The 23,457-nt window shown below is 41.1% G+C and overlaps 1 protein-coding gene across 1 annotated transcript in view; it reads left to right on the top strand.

The window, feature by feature from the left end:
* Positions 1–6,196: 6,196 nt before the first annotated feature.
* PRELID2 (PRELI domain containing 2) overlaps positions 6,197–23,457 on the top strand; it is a 47,750-nt gene continuing 30,489 nt past the window's right edge. The window contains exons 1-4 of the mRNA XM_006777002.2: positions 6,197–6,251; positions 8,404–8,477; positions 10,317–10,477; positions 22,974–23,079. Coding sequence (XP_006777065.1) covers positions 6,206–6,251; positions 8,404–8,477; positions 10,317–10,477; positions 22,974–23,079 — 387 coding nt within the window. The 5' untranslated portion in view covers positions 6,197–6,205. The remainder of the gene's footprint in view (positions 6,252–8,403; positions 8,478–10,316; positions 10,478–22,973; positions 23,080–23,457) is intronic.

Below are 23,457 nucleotides of genomic sequence, written 5' to 3'. Positions count from 1 at the left end.
CACTTGGTAACTTGTCTCAGGGAGGCTTTAGCTTAATCAGTGCACAAAAGACAGGAGATTTTAAACTATCCAAGTACTAGTAGTTAAACATTCATTATATGTCTACTAATAGACATCCATAAAAGTGTGTGCCCTGGGAGATGAGAAGGTAACTAAAACATGGCCCTGGCCTCAAGGGGCTCACTGTGAAGGGGGACAGAGGGAAATATATTGATTTTCTGCGGTAAGTATTTTCTCAGGGACATAGCACAGGCATACAGTGTGAGACAAGGTTTGTAGTTTAATTATAAATCTGAGAGAACTATTAGACTATTTAGAGTTTGATGCCTTTTTAATAAAGTAAATCTTCTCTCTACTACTCTTACTTCTCCGATGCGTGGCTTTCACTAATTCTAGTGGGGAGGGGTGTGTCAGGGAAGACTTGTATCTTATACAAATTCTGAATTGCTAAAGCATAGCTTGTGAGGTTTTACTAGTCTAGGAAAGGAAGAAATACCTTCCCATAGTTTTAAACCATCATTTAACTATATTTGGATTACAGATGGATACCAGGAATATACTTAATGCCACACCACAGTAAATTGCAAGATAAAGACTGAAGCCTTTTTTAAAAAAAATTTGTTTTATTGCTTAAAGTATTACAAAGAGTATTACATATGTCTCCTCCCCCCCGCTTGACAATTTCCCCCCCTCCCTCCCTGGCCTCCCCTAGTCCCCAGTGTCTTGTGTCCATTGGTTATGCTTATATGCATGCATACAAGTCCTTCGGTTGATCTCTTGAAGCCTTGAAACTAAGTGTCAAAAAATGTTGATTCATTCTTTAGTAGCAAAACCAACTACTGTTCATTGAGGACCTGCATGGTGCCAGATGCTATACTTTATATAAAATTATTTTCTTTAATTCACATAACTACTCTTGGAGATAGGTATTTTTGTCTAATTTTACAGATGAAGAAATGAAGTCAGACTGAGATTAAAGTAATTTGCCCAAGACTCCCACAGACGGGCTTCAAACTGAGGTCTCTTGGATTCTAAAACACATTCTGTTTCAACACTTTGTGACTTCATTTTAATTCTGTTATTTATTTCTTAATTTTAAATTTAGAAATAATTTAACTTATTAAATGTCGCAAAAACAGCAAAGAATTCCAATACGCTCTTTACCCAGCTTCCCCAAACCATGTATAATGTTTAAAACCATGGAAATAACATTGATACAATGTTAACTAATCTACAGACCTTATTCAGACTTTGGCTGCTGTCCACTAATATTGTTTTTCCAGACTAGGACCCAATCCAGGACCCCACATTGCATTTAGTTTTCGTGTCTTAGCCTCCTCTGACCTGGGAGAGTTCATTAGTCTTTCAAACCATGGCGCCGTGAAGAGTACTGGTCAGTAATTTTGGAGACTTTGATTGTATCTTTAATGCATTGGGTTTATAAATGCATTACATGTTGAGATAAGAGGATTTTCCTTTGTATCCCAATTATAAACTATTTCTTTCAAAGAACTTCTTTATGTCATTCCCAATTATTAGGACAGTTTTGAATGAATGAGGGAAATGTGATGGTGGTTGGCCTTTGTGTAGCATGATAACTTTCCAGCCAGAGGGCCTTTTGAGGGTCATCTGGTGGTCCCCTCCCCTGGCTTCTCAGATGGCAGCATCGTGGTCTGCCACAAAGACTTAAATAAGCTTAAGCTTGGTTAATATGACTTAATCATATGCCAAACACACAATCGCTATGACCAAAGAGATAAATCCATTATTTGGGTTAAAACTAGATTGCGAACTTACTAGATCGCAAATTTATAGAGGTGAGGTCCCACCAAACCACAACCCAGAAGGATGGTTGAGATTTGGATTTCCAAATGAAAAGTGTGGATCTTTGCCACAAATACAGCACATAGATAATGGGAATCAAAACAATAAAGCAAAAAAGCAAGCAAAAAGCAAAGGATAGCTATGTATAAGAATCATTTTATGTAAATATGCACTAGAGGCCCGATGCATGAGGATTCGTGCAAGAATAGACCTTCCTTCCCTTGGCTGCCGGCACTGACTTCGCTCCAGCTGGAGCCGCCTTCCGCCTCTCGCCTTGTTGCATCAATTTGCATATTTCCTCCTTATTGGCTGTGGGTGCCACCATCTTTGTCGCAGAGTTACAGTCAATTTGCATGTTCCATCTTTATTAGATAGGATATTTTTTTCCTCCTATAAATAGGAAAGGTAAATACTATATCTTCATGAAGCTCCTCTCACACATGTATTGAGTGTTTTTCCTGTAATTAGATAGACTCCATTTCTTGGCCACTCACTTTCATAGCTGTGTGTTTGTTTTCATGTATATTTTGCTTTTACCCAGTATTTTGCAAGTTTTCGGCCTCTTACCTTTTAATATGTAAAAAATAAATGAAAGAAAGGTTTTTATGCCAATGTGGGAGAGTCTACATTTTTACTCTTGTTAGATGTTACATACATGTAATGCATACAGTGATTATTTGCAATAGATTGGTATCTTGGGGAAAGGAGTTAGTTTATGCATTCTGTGAAGATAGTGAAAATCCTAAGTTCAAAATGAAGTTAAATATACCTTAAGAAATCTCTTAAGTCACCCAGAAAATATGGCATGTGTGGCGAAGGTGCACAGGCCCATGCAGTAATTCTTATGCCGCTGCAGTTTGTGATCCCTGAGCCAAGTCCAAGGGTGGCAGGGTATTTGGAAGAGATCTGGGTCATCAGACCACTGTGCTTTCATGAGAGTTCCTAGTGTGGAGGGGGGACTGGAAAATCCAAGCCTGCCCTTGATGTGTGCAGGTTTTACACCATCTCATTGTGCTTTTAACACAAAAACTCCTTATCTTGACACTTGTTAATAAGTTTACTGTTTTGGAGGTGACTAAATGAGATAGTACATATAGGAGTCTCTAATGCAGCACCCTGCAGTGCCACAGTAGATGCTCAGTAAGTCTTCAGTGGGCTGCTGCTGACCTAGCTCGATCTATTCCACTGTCACCTCTCTGAGCAGCTTTCCCTCTCTCAACCCCTTATCTGACTTCAGATCCATTTCTGTCAATTAAATCATGAATAGTCAAGTTACCACAAGATGATGTCAGATCATTTCAAGTAATGCCAGGTAGGGGGAGCCTCGGCACAATAAATCCTTACTTTTAAACAAGTTCAAACACTTGCCTTTTATGTCATGGTATTTAGCTATTGTAAACAAACCTCTGATGTTTTTTTCCCATTCTCGTCTGGAAATGTGAGGCTCATGACTATCCAACTCCAAAAGTAGTTGAATAGGAAAATGACTCAAATCTTGCAGATGATTTTACTGGAATGAATAGTTCAGGATCTTTTGTGTTTGGTTAATAAAACTTCCATTTTACTTTCGTTATTCACAAGCATTATCTATTGGGTGACCACTTATTTATTTTACAGTGACCTCTCTCCACAATTTTTATTCCCCTCTTATTCCTTAGTCTGATTTATTTTCTTCGTGTGTGTGTGTGTGTGTGTGTGTGTGTGTGTGTGTATCCTTTGTTCTCCCAACTAACATGTGAATTCTCTAAGTGGCTACAATTTTATTTATTTTATTACTATAGTCTCAGTGTCTGGAACAATGCCTGGCATGGCAGTTACTTAAAAAACGTTTGAATGAAGAATAAATAGAGTTTTCACTATTATTTAAACTGAAACCCTTTGACTTAATAAACAAATATAAGAATTATGTAAAAGTGTGATGTTTCTGAGTTTATTATACTCCTTAGGAATTTCCCTGATAACTAAGTGAAGTAATAAGGACTGAAAACTTTGATCACTGCCCTTCTCTGGTGATTACATGTGCAATCTCTTTCATAATTTAGTTCAGTAATCTTCCTACAACTTACATTGTATGTACAATATTTGGTCAGGATGTACTGATGAGTAAAAAATGAGCAAACTAGGACTGTAGTAAAGGAAGTACTCTCACTTTACATTAGTGTGAAAGTTCTAGTACACACACACACACACACACACAATTCAGGGCATCTGTGTATCTCAGATATTGCCTTTGCTTCACGGGTGCTGTGTAGGTGAGGTGAGGCCCCTGAATGAGGAACAGAACAGCTAAACCCAACCATTTGTAGTGGACATTATCTTCAGGAAATACTGAAGGCTAAATTTTGAGAAAGCAGTCATCATAATTTTGAGCATTTTCTTCCCAGAGCAAAAATGAATGAAAGAATGAATAACTATTTTAAAAAGCCGTTTGTGATTAGTCATCGGGATTGTAGTTGCCAGGATGGAAGTGTGAGTGACAGTGTGTGGCACCGGGCATGACGAGGTGTGAGGCTGCTGAGGGCTAGGATTGCTTTTCTCAGATTGCTTCCAAACAAGAAGTAAGCTGTAGTGTTCAAACTGATCGCTGAGGTCAGTCAGGTCTATCTGCCAAATCATTCCTTCATTCAGCGAATATTTATTGAGTGTCCACTGGCGCCAGACACTGTGCAGGTGGTAGAGATGCAGGAGTGGCCGGGACAGACCATGTTCCCTCTCTCTCAGCCTCTGTTCTAGTCCAGTGTCCTTTGGGGCCACAGGTATCTTAAAGAATGTCTGAAGATGAAGGACCTTTTCGATAAAGTCAAAATCAGTCAGTCAATGAGCCTCTTACACACACACACACACACACACACACACACACACACACACACACACTCACAAGCACGCACGCACCCAGCTGTGCATGGTGGGGGAGACCCACACTCACTGCATTTGACCTACTCTTTCCTGAGGTTCAGAAGACGTAGAGTCCAAGTTTGCCGCGTGGAGGCCCCTCTTCTTTTGCCCTCCAGCCTCTTTGCTGCTCTCACCTCCCCCTTATGAAGCCCCGGATAAGACTTCCTGTACTTTTCTTTTCAGATTTGGTCACATGATAAAGCAGTAAACCTCTGGGAAAAGAGTTCAAGGGGTGCTCAGCAGGCCTGAGTCAGCCGCCAGCCTGTCCTGTGGCTTTGAGGAAGTCACTCCTGCTCCCTAAGTCTCTCCTTTTGCATCTGAGCAGTGAAAAGGGTTGGATTTGAGTAACTGCTTTGGGTGTAGGTTAAGTGGACATGGACATTGAAGGCAACAGAGCATCTGTGGGTACATTACAGTCTTGGTGCTCATTAGCTGGCTGATTTTGAGAAAATTATTTACTTTATCCAAGTCTTGATTCTTACTTGTGAAAGGGGAAAAACAGCATGTATGTCATGGGATAGGTTTGAGAATTAAACTGAAAATATATACACTGCCTAGGACAAAAATGGCAGCTGCTAGTAGCCTAATTATATCTAACTGTCCTTCAGGGGAATGTAGCCCATCAATAAACTGTTTATTGAGGGCCTGGCATAGACTACTCCTAGGATTATATTCCTGTGATGCTAATCCACCTACCAGGCAATGGACTAGGACAGTAGTGAAGGAATTCACTCTGTGTTAGGCCTGGTTGAATTCCCTGGCTCTCCACGCACTACCTGGTGACCCTAAGCTCTTTGACCTTATTCAGTTTCCATTTCTGAAAGGTGGGATAATGATATCACAGAACCAAGTCACAACAAAGGGGCTGCTAGGGGATTGAAACAAGACTGTGCAAGTAAAGCCTTTAGCACCGTGGCTGGCACAAAGAACACTTTTTAAAAAATATATATTTTATTGATTTTTTACAGAGAGGAAGGGAGAGGGATAGAGAGTTAGAAGCATCTATGAGAGAGAAACATCGATCAGCTGCCTCCTGCACACTCCCTACTGGGGATGTGCCCGCAACCAAGGTACATGCCCTTGGCCAGAATCAAACCTGGGACTCTTGAGTCCGCAGGCTGACGCTCTATCCACTGAGCCAAACCAGTCAGGGCACAAAGAACACTCTTGATTTAATAAGGCTGGTTCAATATTGCTAGTATTAATTATTGATTAGCTTAACCTAACTTCCCCGCTGCATCCAGGGCTAGGTTGGGTCTAAAAAAGCTTCCTCCTAGAGTTCATTGAGGCCCAGCCGTTTTTAGCCTCTCACTTACCTGGGCTGAAGTAGTAAAATGAAGGCCCTTGATTGAAAACGGGCCTTAGACATTGCTTGGAGAATATTTACTGTTCCCGCGCATAACTGTGGTTACTACGGAAGAGTTCACCTTGGTGAAAGATGGATGCTAATTCTTCTCTATGTGCTTTCTTTTAGTATCCCAACCCCATGGATAAAAATGTCATCGCAGTAAACACCGTGGAGGAAAAAAGAGGTAAGTTCTCTGAATTTACGTCACTTCATTGACCCTGATTTTTGTAAAGATGTGTGTTTGTTTGTGGTGTGTGTATAGCCTGTTATGTCTTAAACAGGTGTAATTCTATATTTGAGGTGACTGAGAGAAGAGAGCACTGAGCACTTCTAGCAGTAGAAGGCGTGCCTACTATGCTCTTGCCACTTTCTCAGTTAATAATTCATTGATGACAATTATAACATCTAACATTTTTGAGCACTTAATATGTGCCAGCCACATTTTCTTTTATTAACTCATGTAATCTTCAAAACAATGTATGGGGTAGGTATTATGGTTACTTCTATTTAATGAATGTAGAAACCAAGGTAGAGAGAGAGAAATAACTTGTCCAAGTTTGCATGATTATATCCTGTAACATATTCATATATCATTTTAGAGATGGCAGATGGTTAATAGCATGTGTGAGAGATGTGACTGTAAAGTGATCAATTATGGTGCCATAACTGTCCTTACTGTGTTTCAGTATTGACAAGAGCAAGTGATTATGCTTGTGTGGCCTGTTGTTGTCAATAAAGTTTTATTGGTACTCAGCCATGCCTGTTTGTTTATATTTTATCTATGGCTGCTTCCTGGTGACAACAGCAGAGTTGAGTTTTTGCAACAGAGACTGTAAGGCTCACAAAACCTGAAACCACCTGGCCCTTTACAGGAAATGTTTACTGACCCTGGACTAGAGTGTAAGAGTCTTTTCTCTGTCCCTCATATCTCCTGTGGAAGCGTTTTCTCTCTCGATATTTGAACTTGAGACCTGGGCACTGCAGGGAACTATAATGATGGGCACAATCCATCTCTAAACCTTTGGAGACACTCTGCCCCCAATGTGACATGTTCCAGAGTCTTTGGAGTAAACATATGATGATACTTTTCATTACATGACGCTGAGGCCTCTGTGCTCGGTGAACAGAAAACTGTCTTTTGCTTGTGAGGTTATTTTCTGCACTTCCACAACTCTTATAAAAATATTAAAAAACGCACATTTTCTCGGGTACCTGCACTCAGTGTGGGAGAAACTTGTTATTTAGCAAGTCCTGATTTCAAGTCCTGATTTTGTTACTATACCCTAACTTCTTGGAGGCTCGGGCTCTTCATCATTCAATGGGAAAATAATAAACCTGCTTTTAGGTTGTTGTGAAGATCAAATGAGAGAACAATGTGCATATTCCAGAGTGGCAAAGCAACATTAATTATAATTTCCACCATCGACCAGGGCATCTTTGCCTGTAGGAGTGGCTAATCCATTTCAGTACATGTGCTGCAAACATTGGATGAGATGGCAGGAGGAGTGCTGATCGGCAGAGAAGACAAATCAGTCTCTTACCCTGTCAACAGCTTCCCGTCAGAAGCTTGTGTGCACCAAGGTTCAGGGCTCCTGCAGCCAGAGCCGTGAGAAACCTCCTAGGAGTGTGGCCTAGTCATAGGAATTCACAGCGCAAACGGCAATGCTTCAATCAAAGTTTCTCTTTTTCTCTAACTTTTTCTGAACTCACATTTATTGAGTGGTTTCTTTCTTTCTTTCTTTCTTTCTTTCTTTCTTTCTTTCTTTCTTTCTTTCTTTTCTTTCTTTTCTTTCTTTTCTTTCTTTCTTTCTTTCCTGGTGTTCTGGAAACTTCCTTCCAAAACAGTAGTTCCAGTCTTGGGGAGTCTGCTCCCCTTTGAGAGAAAGGTATGCTGAATAAAATTAATTATAAGTTTAAGTTTTGTAGCCAGAAATTTGGGCTTGAAAACATTTTTGGTGCAGAAGATGGTAGAATCAGATTCTCCAATTTTTTTTGGTTAAAACATTCTCTTTGTTGGAGTTGAGCAGGAGGCTCACTGGCCATTGTCATTGGAGTTTGACATTGATAGTTCACAGCAGTGAACAATTTGTGATCTTTTATCCTTGACTTGAGAATGTGCACTTGTGAGTAGCTATTTACATATATTTTTTGATCACAGATAAGTGTATTTGGAATGATTTGGCCCAGAAAAGTGGTCAGAGACCCTAAGTTTTGAGTGAATTTTTTTTAATTCCACATATAAGAAATGGAGATTGACATTCAAAGTTTTATTGACCATAAGACAAGCATACATTTCCTTAAATATTCTTTTGAGTGTAAAATTTTTCTGTTTCTAGATGTGTCAACAGGGATCATCTATAGAAAAAGGATTGCAATCTGTCGGAATGTGGTTCCAGAAATTTTAAGGAAGGTAAATTCATTTCAAAACGTTAGTAGCTTTGGTGTAACAGTGGGTAATTTTGTAATAGTCATGAAAAGAGCATTTTCTGATGGAACGGAGCGTTAGAACTTTTCCAGTTCTCTTGCCTCATAGCCCTTCAGAGAAAGAAAGGTCTGTTAGATCCAGCTTCAGTTTTTACCTCCTTTTCATGAACCCCTGAGGGCTTGCTGCCTGGAGCCATTTTCACTACCCTAGAAACCAGTCTGAGGTCAGGCATGAGAAATAATGCTTTAAAAAAAGATTTTTTATTGGTTTCATAGAGAAAGCAAGGAAGAAGGAGGGAGAGAGAAACATTGATGTGAGAGCAAAACATTAACCGGCTGCCTCGTGCACGCTCCCTACAGGAGATCGAGACTGCACCCTGGGCATGTGCCCCAACCTGGAATCTCACCAGCCACCTTTCAGTGCATGGGATGACACCCAACCAACCGAGCCAAACCAGCCAGGGCCAGCCTCAGTTTTGGCAGGTGCCCCTGGAGATAGTTTTTTTTTCCTGTCTAGTTCTGTGTTTGTCTCTTTTGTGGATGACTCTTAGTGGGCATAGAGCTGGTCTGCACTTATTTTAAAGATACCTTGGACATTTGACATCAAGTGACCATCTTTCCTTATCTGTCCATGGTTAGCTGTGACTCTTAAGAGTGGTCACAGGTGGGCAGACGGCAGATATGTTGTCAGATCTTTAGTGGGAGAGGTAAAAGCTTCAGTTCTGTTTCACTCTCAGGGAGGATCGTTATTTCAGGGAGCAGATGCTCCCGGTGCTCTCCGTAAGCCTTTTTGTGTATGTTTCTGTAAAGTGATGGTGTTGATGATGAAATCTTCATGATAGCAAATTGTTTTCTCTCCTTGAAATCCTTCAGCACACTGGTGATTGTTGGAAAAAAAAGGTAAGTGGAAATTTAAATCACATTGCTCGAACTGTAGAGAAATTAGCGACAAGAGCCTTTTTAAAATCATTAGGACATACGAGGAGAGCATCCTGATTCACAGTTTCAAAAGTGTCTCAGATGGTTGTTTCAGCCCGGAAGTGATTCTGTGTGTGACGTGGAGCCCAGCTGGGCTCCTGCCCACGAGCTTGGAAATGACATCGCTGTGCCATCTGCAGGAAAAATGGTGGCTTCTCTCACTTCTGTCACATTCTTTAGTGGAAAGAAGGGTGATATGACAGTGAAAATGAGCTTACTTTTATTTTCCAGGTGGTAAAACGTGTTGCAATTTGTGCAGCAAATTCCTACTGGCTTTTTCCGCCAAGTGTGTGCCCTGCCTGCCTTTGACCTATATACATGCTTTGAATCTATTATTTAAAAAGGCATTCAACTTTGTGTTGTATCTCAATTCTTAAATAATTTAAGGACACCTCTAACTTGTACAGTTTGCCTTTGCAGTTTTCCATGTCTCCTCCACCTAGGAAAGCATACATTTGTAGGTATAGACAGAGTTTAAAATGAAGAAAATATTTTACCTGATATCGTCCTGCACGGAAGCCCATAGTGGGCCCAATTAGAATCCGTCAATTTAAGAAGGCCATAACCAGCCCTACAGGAGACTCGGAGGAGGGTGATAATTTGCTTAGTGCTTAGCAGTTAGGGAAATCAGGCCAAGGACTGAACGGCCTGCATAGATCCCGGACCATTTGCACATCCTCACCAGCATTTAGTAAGGTCATAGTATGTTTGATTATCAAGGACTTACAGCCACATATTAAGATCATTCCTCCTCTTAATTATCCAAGACTGAGAGCACTTCTGGGTGCAGTCTTTATGTAGCCTGCTCTACCGAAATTGAGAAAGCTGTCCTCCCTCTGTTGAACAGGTGAGCATTTTAAAGATACCCAATATCCAGTTAGAAGAGGAATCGTGGCTCAATCCCCAGAAAAGAAGCATGGCTATCCAGAGTCACTGCCTTACGTGGACACAGTATGCATCCATGAAGGAAGAGTCTGTCTTCCAAGAAAGTATGGAAAATCCAAATTGGTAAGATCACCTCTGTGTGTGTTTGCATGTGTTTGTGTGTGTGTGTGTGTGTGTGTGTGTGTGTGTACATGTAGGTTGGGTGCAGGGATGCACAAGTGAACACATGTATTAAAAAGCTATAATGTACACTTACAACCTATATAATCTTATTAACCAATGTCACCCCAATAAATTTAATAAAAAGCACCTATGATTTCATACTTATAACCTCTGTTTACTTCTCACATAAATTACACATTAATTTTTAATCACATAGGTAATTAATGAGTAGATCTCCCTATGGGGGGAAAACAGCAGAGCTCACCTCCTTTCTGGCCACCCTGTTCAATCCCGGTGTCTTTGCCTTCTCCAGAGGCAATGAGTGTCATCACTGAGCCGAGTATTTTTCTAGACTTTGAAGAGATCCCTTTAGGTACTTACCTGTGTACTCACAAAGCCTGCATAGTATGGTCTCATATATCTGCTTTTATATGCATGCTTTCATTCTGTGTGAACCATTGTGCCCTTATCTTTTTTGCTTAATTAGAATATTTCTAAACTTTATCCATAACATATAAATATATATGTATATATATATGCCATATTCCTCTGAACTATTGTATCAACTTCCACCTCATGATTACACTGTATTCTATTTAGCTTTCTCCTTTTTGACAGACGTTCTGGTGGTTTCCAGTTTTCTTTATTATAAACAGTACTGCAGTATTGGTAAGGCATATGATCCTCATAAATGCCACATGTGAATGTTTCTCTAAAGGAGAAATTTTAATTCTCAGGTTTATTGAGATATTATTTACATATAATAAATTTCTCCTTCCACTCTGTCTGAAAATCAATGGAAGGGATATCCTGAAACAAAAGGATTGCATGGGAGGGAGGAGCACCTGGATAAAAATAATTGGAATTTGGCTCAGTGATTAGAGTGTTGGCCTGTGGACTGAAAGGTCATGGGGTTTGATTCCCAGCCAAGGGGGCATGCACCTCGGTTGCATCTTCGCTCCCTATCCCTGGTCGGGGCATATGTGGGGGCAGCCAATTGATGTTTCCCCTTCCTTCCTTCCTTCCTTCCTTCCTTCCTTCCTTCCTTCCTTCCTTCCTTCCTTCCTTCCTTCCTTTAGGATTGCATGGGAGGGAGGAGCACCTGGATAAAAATAATTGGAATATACTAGCGAGGAGGAGGTACTACACACCTTTTCCCTCTTCACCTTGGTGCCCATTGTTTTTGTCATGCTTTGGAAGCAATAGAAACTTACCAATGCAAGTGAATACAGGGATCTCTCTATCCATGAGGGGCCTCCCATGGGATAGGAGCCAGGAACTGGAAAGCTAGCAGGAACAAAGGCAGCTCATGGCCTCTTGTCTTTCTATACCTGGCTCAGTTGTCTAACAGTCTGCAGCCTGCTTTATTCCCACAGCCCACCCAGCTCCTCTAGACTTCTACAGGTTCTCATCTGATGCCACAGTAACTGGCTAGGTCTTGGATAGAATCCTACCTCTGAACTACAATTACATGCCTTTGCACAATTTACTCCACTTCTCTAAGCCTCAGTTTCCTCATCAGTATGAAAGGGATAATATCCCTACCTCCAAGGGTTGCTGTGACAGTCAAAGAGAGTGGTCAATAAATGTTACTGTCTAGTATTACTACCTTTATTGTTGCTGTTATCAGAATCTTAAAAATCCAAACGAGTCTCATCTTTAGCATGTATTATCTTACTGTTTATTATTGTTTCCATTAGGCTGCAGGAAGATGCTGTGTGTTGTGACTTTGAGTTTCTTCAGCACACCATCTCGGGGATAAGAGCTCCTCAATCCGAGAGGCATGGTGGGGAGGGATCCTTCCATTTTAGGTTCAGCGTGAGATTTGAGCACTGGAGGGACAGCATCCAGAGTGAATGCAAGCGTTTAGCAGGGACCAAATCCCCTGTGTTCTGGTTTTCTTCCTGGTCCGTGCCGTGACTGTGGCTGCCATAGACCCAGGGGCATCACACACGGAGCTCTGAGGAGCTACCTGTTTCCGGAGTCAGAGATGTTGGGCCAGTGCACGGCTTTCCCTTGGACGCTTGTCCCAAGTCGGAGAGTAGAAATAAAAAAATAAAAAATTGACAGCCAGCTCTTGTAGGAATGTGCTTTATTTAATATGTGGAACAGGACACAGGTATTTGCTTTTGCTAGTGGAGAATGGAGTACATTGTTTTAATTTCTCAGAAGGCAAAGTCGTGGTTTCTGCCCTCTGAAACCTTACACTCTGAAATAAGCTTATTCATTTCTTACGATCTGGGGTTTGCTTTCCTTCTTTAAAATATATTTGTTAGTTTCTTATTCTTTTATTAGTTTTTAATGGACTATGTGGGAATATAATGGATATGCATTTGATCTGTCTTTAATAATAATGGACATTTACCTTATCCAAGTAATGCAATTCTAAAAGATAATCATTTTATAAAAGCATTTTCTTAGGCATTGCTCTTTCACCGTAGCTGTTTGGGTTTTTGCGATAAGTAATAAGGTTTCTCTTATCTTGAAGCAGGGTTGAGGCTGTCACCATCAGTGGAGACTGTTTATGATGTTGTGGAGCCGGGGGTTTTGCTTTTGAGCAGCAGGACCATTCTTCCATATTCAGCATTGAGCATTCTAATGCCGATGTCTTCACCTTCCCACGTCTTAAGAATTTCTGCTTATCCATTGTCGCTTACAGATCTGATTTCTGAGATTTCAAAGTCCTCAGCCTAGTAGAGTATGTATTAATCACATCTGATATGTTGATTCAATTTTTGTAAAATATCAAAAAGACGTTTCTCCTGAAATACAGTGAAAGAAACACGCCAAAGTCAAACCTTACACACAGATTAAATGAATGGGATTTAGTTCTTAGTTCAATGAATTTCCCTTGTAATTGAAGTTACTCAGATGAATAGTCTTTATTCTAACAAATAAGGTAGGTAACACTTAGAAATTTTTGTTTTCCAACTCCTGGATTAAAACATCCCAAGTTTCAAATTTTCATCTGGTGAATCACAAATAGTATAATGTGCGTGTTTAAAGGGGCTAATTCTGGGCATTTTTCTTTGTGTATCTATTTGTTTTCTTACTCTGAAGTCTTTTATTTGTTTCCAGGAGTAAATTGGACATTTTGTTAACTTCCATGTGTTTAGCGCTGGTCTTTTTAGTTGACTGCCAAACCTGCTTTCACTGCGACGTGAAAATATTCTGGCTTTGTAACTTTACTTCAGTATTATTTCTAATCTCTAATCCTGGTGATAAAGAGCTTGAGGGTATAATTATCTAATAGCCTGAGTAAATATCACTGTATTTGTCCCAAAACATGACTCCCTGTGCTCACATCGACCTGGATTTCCAGGCCTTTTCCGTGTAAATATGACATCTGGGCAGGAGCCTTCTTTTTGGCTCAGTAAGACTGCTCTCCAAAAGATACTTGCTTGCCTTTTATGTTTGTGCTCACCTACCAGGTCTTTGTTTTCCCATTCTGCTGTACCTGTACCTTCAGTGTGTACCTAGCACGGTACTCGGCTCATAGAGGAGGCTCCGTGGCCATTTGTTGAATGCATTGACGAATGACCATCTGCTCAAGGAGTTACAGATAATGGGCTGAAGTGGGCACGAAGGGAGGGTCGCGAAAAGGGATGGAACCAACAGGAGGGGCAAGTGCAATTGGGGAAAGTCCAATAAGATTTGGTAGGAAATTCGATGTAGAGGGAATCTGGAACCATTCATATGGAGACCTAGTAACGGTTCTGCTGCTTGGATGCTGGCATGCTGTTTGACTCTGGGCAAAAGGGATGAAGCTGGCCGAGCTCCCTCACAGAGCGATGTAAAGGTTTAATAAGATAATAAATGGAGATGCTCCTTCCTCACTTGGAGGATATAAGACACTAGATAAATGAAAGTTGTTGTTGGAACTAATGGTGAATATAAATGCTGTGTTCAAAGTGGGGTGATTCCTTAAAGTACTAACTTTGAAAAATGGAGTAAGCTGTTTTATTGCAAAGGCTGGTGATGATTGAACTGGAAACAATGATGTTCAGCCAAGAGAGCGTTCTGTGCCATTTCCAAGTAAGAGCTTTTGAAATATTTTAGTGAATGCCTCTGGATATTTTTTCATCCTCCTACCCGCCCCCCCCCCTTTTTTTTGAGTTGTGTATTAATGCAGGGCTCAGGGAGAAGGGTAAGCCTAGAGATAATTCTAGTCCTGGGGGCTTGGGCTGACTCCTGGAAATCACTGTCTTAAAAAAGTCCTCCAGCCCTAGCCAGTTTGGCTCAGTAGATAGAGCGTCAGCCTTCAGACTAAAGGGTCCCAGGTTCGATTCCAGTCAAGAGTACATGCCCAGATTGCGGGCTCGATCCCCAGTAGGGGCTGTGAAGGAGGCAGCCAATCAATGATTCTCTCTCATCATTGATGTTTCTATCTCTCTCTCCCTCTCCCTTCCTCTCTGAAATCAATATATATATTTTTTATCCTCAAGTGAGGATAAAAGAAAAAAAGTCCTCCAGGTAAATCTGTTGAGCAGCTCAGTTTGGAAGCCCCTGATCACCTGTCTGTACCCTGTGGGCACAGGGGTGAGCAAGCATCTAGCTGGCAGCCCTTTTGGAGCTCCCTTCTGTGCAACATTCCTGCCAATCTCATAAAGCATGAGCAGCTGATCATCTGGCTCTCCAGCAAACAGTGAACACTTTTCAGCAGAAACACTCTGTTAAAAAGTAGCAAAACTCAGATTAGGGCCCTCTTGAATTTATGCAAGAGAGGAATAATCAGTGGAAGTAAGGGATGAAGAAGGGAGGCTTGAGTTGGATTCATGCCAATATGTGTTATGTTTTCTTTTGGAGCAGATGCCATTTTAACCTTCCTTCCTTTCTTTCCTCCATTCCTTCCTTCTTTCCTTCCTTCCTTCCCCGCCCCCCGCCCCCCTTTTTTAAGTTTCTTGCATCTGTAGTAAATAAAAAGTTTCAGTATTAAAAATTATATTTTAGTCCTGGCTGGTGTTTCTCAGTGGTTAGAGTGTTGGCCTGTGCACCAAAGGGTCATGGGTTCAATTCCTGGTCCAGGGTGCATATCTGGATTGGGATTTTAATCCCCAGTTGGCGTGTGTGCAGGAGGCAATCAATCAATGTGTCTCTCTTGCATCGATGTTTCTTTTTCTCCCTCCCTCCCTTCCTTTCACTCAATCAATGGAAAAAGTATCCTTGGTGAGGATTAACAAAAAAATTACAGTATTTTATTAACCAGGCAAGGATCCCATGCAGAACAACTTAGAGGTCATGAGACAATAGACAGAACCCGATGACAGTCTAGTTAGTTTAAGGCTCTGTCTCCTCCATCTTTCTAAGCACGACTAATATTAGTAGCTAAGCAAAAAGATGGAAAATAAAACTGACAAGCTGAGTTCAGTTTCCTGGTTTGCATTTATGGCTGGAATGCTCTGTGCTGGAGGCATTTTGAGGCATTTTCTGTGCTGGAGGTGGAGGCTGCTGCATTGAATATGCATCTGACCTCAAGAGGGTTGTAGTGGTGAGAGGAACTGAGGAGTGGTCATTCCTAGCTTGTTCTGTTTGATTCTCCCCTCTGCTCTGGGATGACTCAGCGGCCTCGTGTCTGAAGTTAGGAAAACCCTCCAGCCCTCACATGGGTCAAGAGTGGATGAATCTTGCTCTAAGGATTCTTCATTACATTGAAATAGAATGCTTCCTCTTTTTTCACGTGTATTCCATGTTCACAGTAGAACCATTACAAAATACACGTAAGAAAGAAGAACATAACATGTTCATGCCCTCTTCAGGTGTGTGCTCTTTCTGGTCAGTGACCCCCAAAGAAAACCATATTTGACCTCCATCCTTATAGATTAGTTCTGCTTGGGGTTGTTCTTCACAGGGATGGAACCGTACACTCTGTGCTCTGTTGTTTCAGTTTTCTTTGGCTCAGCATCATGTCTATGAGCATCATCTTCTATGTATTGATAGTTTGTTCTTTCCCATTGCTGTGTAGCATTCCACTGTGGGAGCACACTATAGTTGGAGCAATTTATTTACTCATTTTTACAAACATGAAATCATCCTGTATGTGGTATTCTGACTTTTACATAAATTGATCATTACGTTTGGGACCATCTTTCCTTATTAAATATGCCATTTTAAAAAATGATGTATTTGTGGCTGATTACATGTACTTATTGGATAAAATATTTTAGTGTGCTTTATTAACATCCTAATTTGGGGGGCATTTGCAATATTTACATGATTTACTGTTATAAATAATGATGTGGTGAATGTCTTCATAGGCTGGCCTAAGTCCTCCTCTAAGATTATTTGCTTAAGCAGCATTGTTAAAGGTAGGTGTTATGTGTCCAAGGGTTTGCGTATATTTGAGGCTTTTATTAGATATTGCTAAACTGCAACATGCATTCTTAAGCGCCTCAGACAACTCCCCAGGGCATGGCAGTTGGTAGTGTTGTGCAGACCTACATCTCCAGGGCCGAGTGCAAAACGAAAATCCAGAGTCCCTTGTTCAAAAATGGTTAAGAATTTCAAAATAGTGATAGGAGGGCAGCCCTTCTGACAGCTGTGCCTGTGCGGCCACGTGGATTACACATCCTGGAAGCCAGCCCTGGATACGAGGCATTCACCGGTGGGACCGATATCCCGACACCTCCTACCAGACCAGTTCACAGACTGCAGGAGGTGTCACCACAATAAGAATATCTGTGGAACCTTCATTTCCCCTTGGACACTTTGATTAAATTCCATCGTGAAAACAATTAGGCAAGGTTTGCCACACCTAACCAGTCAATACCTCAAGGACAGGCTCTTACTAACACTCTTGTTTTCCTGGAAACTGCTGTATTTAGGATTCGGAGCTGGTGATTCCATGCTCTGGGAATTAGTTCCTGATACATATTTCCTCTGACCTGTGTTATTTTCCCCAATCCAGAAGGAACCAGAATTTTAAATGACCCCAAAGCAGGAGACCGATGGTATAAACTGCCGTTCACTTTCGCAAGGGTGTGCGAAATTTGAGCTGTGCTGTCTTTGTGGTGATTCCATTGTGTCCTATGTTGAATTATGTCCGGTTGGTCCACAGCGAATGAGTGAATGAGCCTCTTTTTACAGAATTGTCCGGTTACTGTGGGGCTTATCTCTCACCAGGTGAAGGCTGTCCCCTACTCACTTCAGCAGGTGGGACTCTTAAGACATTTGGTTCAATTCCCCTGACATAAGTACTGAGATATACTATCACTTTCTCCCCTTCTTTTGCTTCTTCCCTTCTTTTCCCCTACCCTCTCTTCTTTGCTCCATCCTTGTGTTCCTAATGCATTATTGATTTTCTACCATATGCTAGTCACTGCAATTGGCATTGATGCAATGAAGAAGAAAAAGTACAGGTACAACCATTCAGAAAAACATTTGGCATAAATCTATTAAAATAGAAAGTGTGCCTGTCCTGTGGCCAAGATATTTAATTCCTAGATCCTCTAGAGCAGTGGTTCTCAGCCTTCCTCATGCCGCGACCCTTTAATACAGTTCCTCATGTTGTGGTGACCCCAACCATAAAATTATTTTCGTTGCTACTTCATAACTAATTTTGCTCCTGTTATGAATCATAATGTAAATATCTGATAGGCAGGATGTATTTTTATTGTTACAAATTGAACATAATTAAAGCATAGTGATTAATCACAAAAACAATATGTAATTATATATGTGTTTTCTGATTGTCTTAGGCAACCCCTGTGAAAGGGTTGTTCCACCCCCAAAGGCGTCGCGACCCACAGGTTGAGAACCGCTGCTCTAGAGACTCTTGTGCACATATATACCTAGATGTATTATGCACATTTTCATTATAGCACCGTTGATAATAGCTCCAAACTGGGTCCATTCTAAATGTCCATCTTTAGTGGAGTGGATATATAATTTGGAGAATTTTCAAACAATAGAACACTATGCAGCAATGAGAATGAATAAACAATAGCTACATGCAATAATATGGGTGAATCTTAGCTGAGGATGTGGGCTTTATTCTCTGCCTTAGTAAACAGCCAGAGACAACATCAGTGTGTGTTTAGGACACTGACTCTGAGCAGTGTGAGTGGTAGAGTTCCTACTGGAGACAGGGAGGCAGTGTGGGGGTCCTGGGGAGAGAAAGCCATCAGGTAATTAATGAGATTTTAACTGAAGAATAAGCCAGAAGTTAGCATAGTCCTGTGTGGAAAATGGTTCTTGGTAGCACAGAGCCTTTAAAGAATAATTTTTATTTATATAAAAATGATAATCAGGGTCTTATTCTATATAATAAAAGGGTAATATGCAAATTGACCCTAACAGCACAACGACCACTGGACCAGTCACTATGAGGCACACAAATGACCACCTCTTGGTCCCTTTCCCCGGCTGGCAGGTTCTGATCTCCTGATGGTGAATGAGGAACTGGGGGTGGGTGGCAGGGGGGATGCAGGTAGCACCAGGCCAAGGCCCCTGCCCTGCCAGTCGCCCCACACAAGAGGGTGACCTGTGGCAGGGGTGGGACCGGTGAGATGTCAGGAACAGCCAACCTTTCGGTCCCTTCCCCCGGCCGTCAGGCATCGATCACCCGATAGCGAACAGGGAACCGGGGGTGGGTGGTGGTGGAGGGTGGGGCCAGCTGTGGGCAGCCAGGGAAGATGGCCATGACCGCAGGCCAGGTCTAGGGCCTGTACCTGTGTACGAATTTCATATGCTGGGCCTCTAGTTATTAATATTTTTCTATAATACATATTTATTATAGAAAATTAGTAAGAAGAACAAAGTAAATAACGCCTATAATTCACCCATAAATTTTCTTGTTAATATTTTAGTTGTCCATTTGTTGAAACTCAGCCATTAGCAGTCACAAGGGAGAGAATGACATTGACTGTTGAGAGATGTTAGAAAGAAAACAAACACAACCTGTCAATTGATTGCATGGATCGATTGGAAAAAGAACCATATAACATGTTGCTGAGATTTCTAAGGTCATAGACTAGGAGGATGCTTGTGTCATTAACTGAGGTATGAGCAGGACTGGAGTTTTGAGGTTTCAGTAGAAAATGAAAGTGCGTGACATCAAGTTATATGACCTTGGGCAAGTTCTTTAGCTTCTCTTTACCATAGTTTTCTCAGTAAGAGAGAACAAATTTTAGAGTAACTACCTTAGAAGGTAATATAATGTCTGATAGAAAATATGCACTGTTACTATGCATTTTTTTGAAGAGTTGGTGTGACCTAGGTATATTACATCATAAAGGAGATGCAGTCCTTTCTTTAGACTTAACATATAAAAGACAGGTATAAGAAAACTAGAATCTCCTATGTCTCTTTAGGGAAACAGAACAGGGCAAGCTTGGGCGTGGGAGAAAGTCTTAGGGCAAAAGGCACAAAGAACTAAGGGTACATAGTGTGGGAAAAGGGAAGCCATCAGGTGATTAATGAGACTTTAAGTGAAGGATAAACCAGAAGTTAGCATACTCCTGTGTTGAAAATGGTTCTTGGTAGCACATAGTCTTTAAAGAATAATTTTTATATAAAAATGATCATCAGGGCCTAGCTGTCCATTTGTTTGTGCATTCATCAATCTATTCACCCCTCCTCCTCCCTCTCCTCCTCCTCCTCCTCCTTCTCTTTCTCCTCCTTCCTCAAAAAGGGCTGAAATTAAACTGTATATTGTTGTGCAACCTGCACAGGAACTTACATAGCGGTTTCTCTAACATGAGGGATTTAGGTTAGCTCTGTGTAGTAAGAAGCAAATACAGTATCTGATGTGCTTTGTCAGTGAGTTATTTAGGGGAAGTGCAACGTTTTCTTCTCTGGCAATCTTGAAATATAATGGAATAAACTCGTTGATGGCAAGGGCAGGACCCCTCTTCGCTGTCCTGTTATTGTCCCATATGTGGGAAAACTCTGAGCACGCTTTTCTGAGCACGCACTTCTAAAATGGGTGAAAAGAAATATCGCTTAGAATATGATGTGAGACACTTTTATTAATCCCTCACCTATAATTGCCTTGAGGACTGAAGAGTGCATCTATCCCAAGAGGGTAAGACTGCTTAACATTTCATTTTTAAATATTAAAATCACTGTTAAATTCTACTCTGACTAATCAGGAATAAAGACAGGAAAGATTAGTGTCACATGAGCAAATCATTTTAAATAGGCTTAAATCTAAGAGGTGGAAGCTGCTTCGCCTAGCTTATAACTATTTGCCTAGACCATTTATATTGGATTGGCTAGAATAACTCTGTGTGTGTGTGTGTGTGTGTGTGCGTGTGAAAGAGAGAGAGAGAGAGAGAGAGAGAGAGAGAGAGAGAGAGAGAGAGAGAATCAAAGTCAAAGAGAGAGGAGACAGTGTTCTGAAGGCTTTGTTCTTCTGTGTGTATGATCTAAATATAGAGTCTACTAATATAAAAGGATTGGAGAGAAGGTCTAATTAATTATTAGATAACTATTGGGATTGGGGAAAAGGTCTAATTAATTAAGTTAGATAACTATTGTTACCAAAATCACAGCTTTTTGGATCCATAATTTTCTCTGAACATTTTTATTAGTGTCAGTAAATGTGCTTAGATATGCAGGCCTGTGCACACGCGCGAGGGAAATTATTTCCTTTGTAGACTCTTTTTGATTGTAAAAAATTTAAATTCATTCATTCAGTCATTAAACAAATGCTCCTTGAACTCATTGAGGTAGGCACTGTGCTGAAAATGGGGGAGAGGAGATTGTCCAAAAGCATAAGTAGTGACAACAAGCCTTTTAGTCAGTGATGCACCGGTAACTGTTCCTCTGTACCTATTACTTGGTGGCCTCAGAGGAGAAGTCCTTGTTGCCTCCAGGATAAAGTCTTACCTCCTCAGCCTGAGCAGACCATTTGCAGTGTGGTCCCCAGTTGTCTTTCTAGCCTCATCTCCTGACAGCTCCTGTGCCCACCATCTCCAGTCATTCCTACGGGGAGAATTCGATTTCTTTACAATCAAAAAAACTCAACTAACTATTGGGGCCTTTCAGAAAAGTAGCGAGTCCTTAGCCCTGTTTCTTCTGCCCGAGTCCTAGTGGTTTTCCTGTGGTGAATGCTCTGCCTGCATTGGCTGATGGGACACTGTCTGCAGACTGTGGTGCTGTAATAAGCCGTCATGCCTGCCTTTGTTCCTAGCAGCCTCCCAGCATCCAAAGCGTAAGGGGACTGCCTTCCCCTTCAGCCTTCTCAATAGGTGGGACAGAAAAAGTTCTCGGGCAGCCGCCATGTAAAACCAGTGTTGGGCGTACCTTTCGTTCTTCTTTCTTTCTCCCAGTGGAGCAGCCAGGAGTTGGGAGTTTTCTCCTGATGGTGTGCGCTGTGCTGGGTGGATGGGGGCCATGGTAGGTAAATGCAATCAACTTTCTTATTCACTCTGATGCAGTTCTGCGTGGCTTTGTAATCACAGGGCAGGTGCTGGAACCCCTTATCTGGTTTGTGGAATTTTTACAAAGGCAATTGGGTCCTTCTATTGCTGTTCAGTCAGTGTCTCCAAGGAGGAGCGAGGGCCTGCAGCTTTCCATTCTGCCATCTTTCTGACATCATTGTGAAGTTTGATCCACATCTCTGCTTTATGAATTGGAGATAGTTAATATTGGTAGAATTTAAATAGGGTAAGAAGTCATTCCAGGCTTCGGACTTTCCCGTCTGTCTGTCTCTCTATAGTAATGGGGCTAACGTTTAATGAATGTTCATTGCAAGTCAGCAGCTGTCCATGTTCCCGTTATATGCATGAGCTCATCTACTTCTCATAGTAGTTGGAAGAGACTAGGATTGTTCCCAGTTTACTCATGAGGAAACTGAGGTAAGAGAATAAGTGATTTACTCTAGGTTGCACAGCTGATCATTGTCTCAGACTCAATTTTAAAAAGCCATTTTATAGCATGAAATTATTCTACTATTTAGAATTAATAATTTAGAATTAGTTAAATTTATTTATTGTGGGTCAAGTAGAGCAACTTTCTAAAGATTGACTATCCTATCATGGAATTATTTACTAGGCATGACTACAAATCCTGTGTTCTGCAGTTGTTAGACTAATGCACCCATACATTTTCACTTCTTCCCACCTTATTGAGATGCAGCTGACATATAACATTGTATAAGTTTAAGATGTACAATGTAATGATTTGATATATATGCATAATGCAAAATGATTATGGCAATGAGGTTAGTTAAGGTTCTATCACCTCCCATAGTTACAGTTTTTTTTTGTGGTGAGAACTTTTAAAATCTACTCTCCTAGCAACTTGAAACAGTATTCTCTAGTTTGAATAAGACTGTTGCTTCTGTTATATAATTTGTAAGTCTCTAATGAAACCTTTTGTTGTAACAGGCAATTATTGAATTACTATGGATATAATTTTGTGGTGATTATAAGTGGTAATTAGGCTTTGGAAATCCCTGTGGTTTAAATATCTGAATGTAGAATGACATCAAAGATTATATTTTTGTTTTTTGCAGGACAGAGTTCGTTCAAAGAGGCAGGATTTCAATCACAGGGGCTGGCTTTCTCAACTGCATTTTGGAAACTTTTGCCAGCACATTCTTAAGACAGGGAGCCCAAAAGGTAAGCCTGTTTCCGTTTGGAACTGACATTAATAATTTTAAGAAACCATGGATATTCCCATTGGACTCTTGAATAAATCTCCATATACATACATATGAAGAACAAAATACAGTTCATAAACAAATATATGCCAAAATAATCACCCTCACTAATTCTATATAACAAAAGCCTAATATGCTAAGTGTCCAACCATTTGACAGTTCAACCAGTTGCTATGATGTGCACTAACCACCAGGGGCAGACGCTCTGACTGGTAGGTTAGCTTGCTGCTGGAGTCTGGCTGAGTGGGACTGGGCAAAATGGGCTGGACACACCTTGGAGCCCTCCCGCATCCCCTCCCTGGCTCCAGTCATGCACCAGTGGGGTCCCTTGGCCCGC

Source organism: Myotis davidii, unplaced genomic scaffold (assembly GCF_000327345.1).
Source record: "Myotis davidii unplaced genomic scaffold, ASM32734v1 scaffold89, whole genome shotgun sequence".
NCBI lineage: Eukaryota > Metazoa > Chordata > Mammalia > Chiroptera > Vespertilionidae > Myotis > Myotis davidii.
Note: the sequence above shows the minus strand (reverse complement) of the source record. Positions and strands in the feature narration are given on the sequence as shown.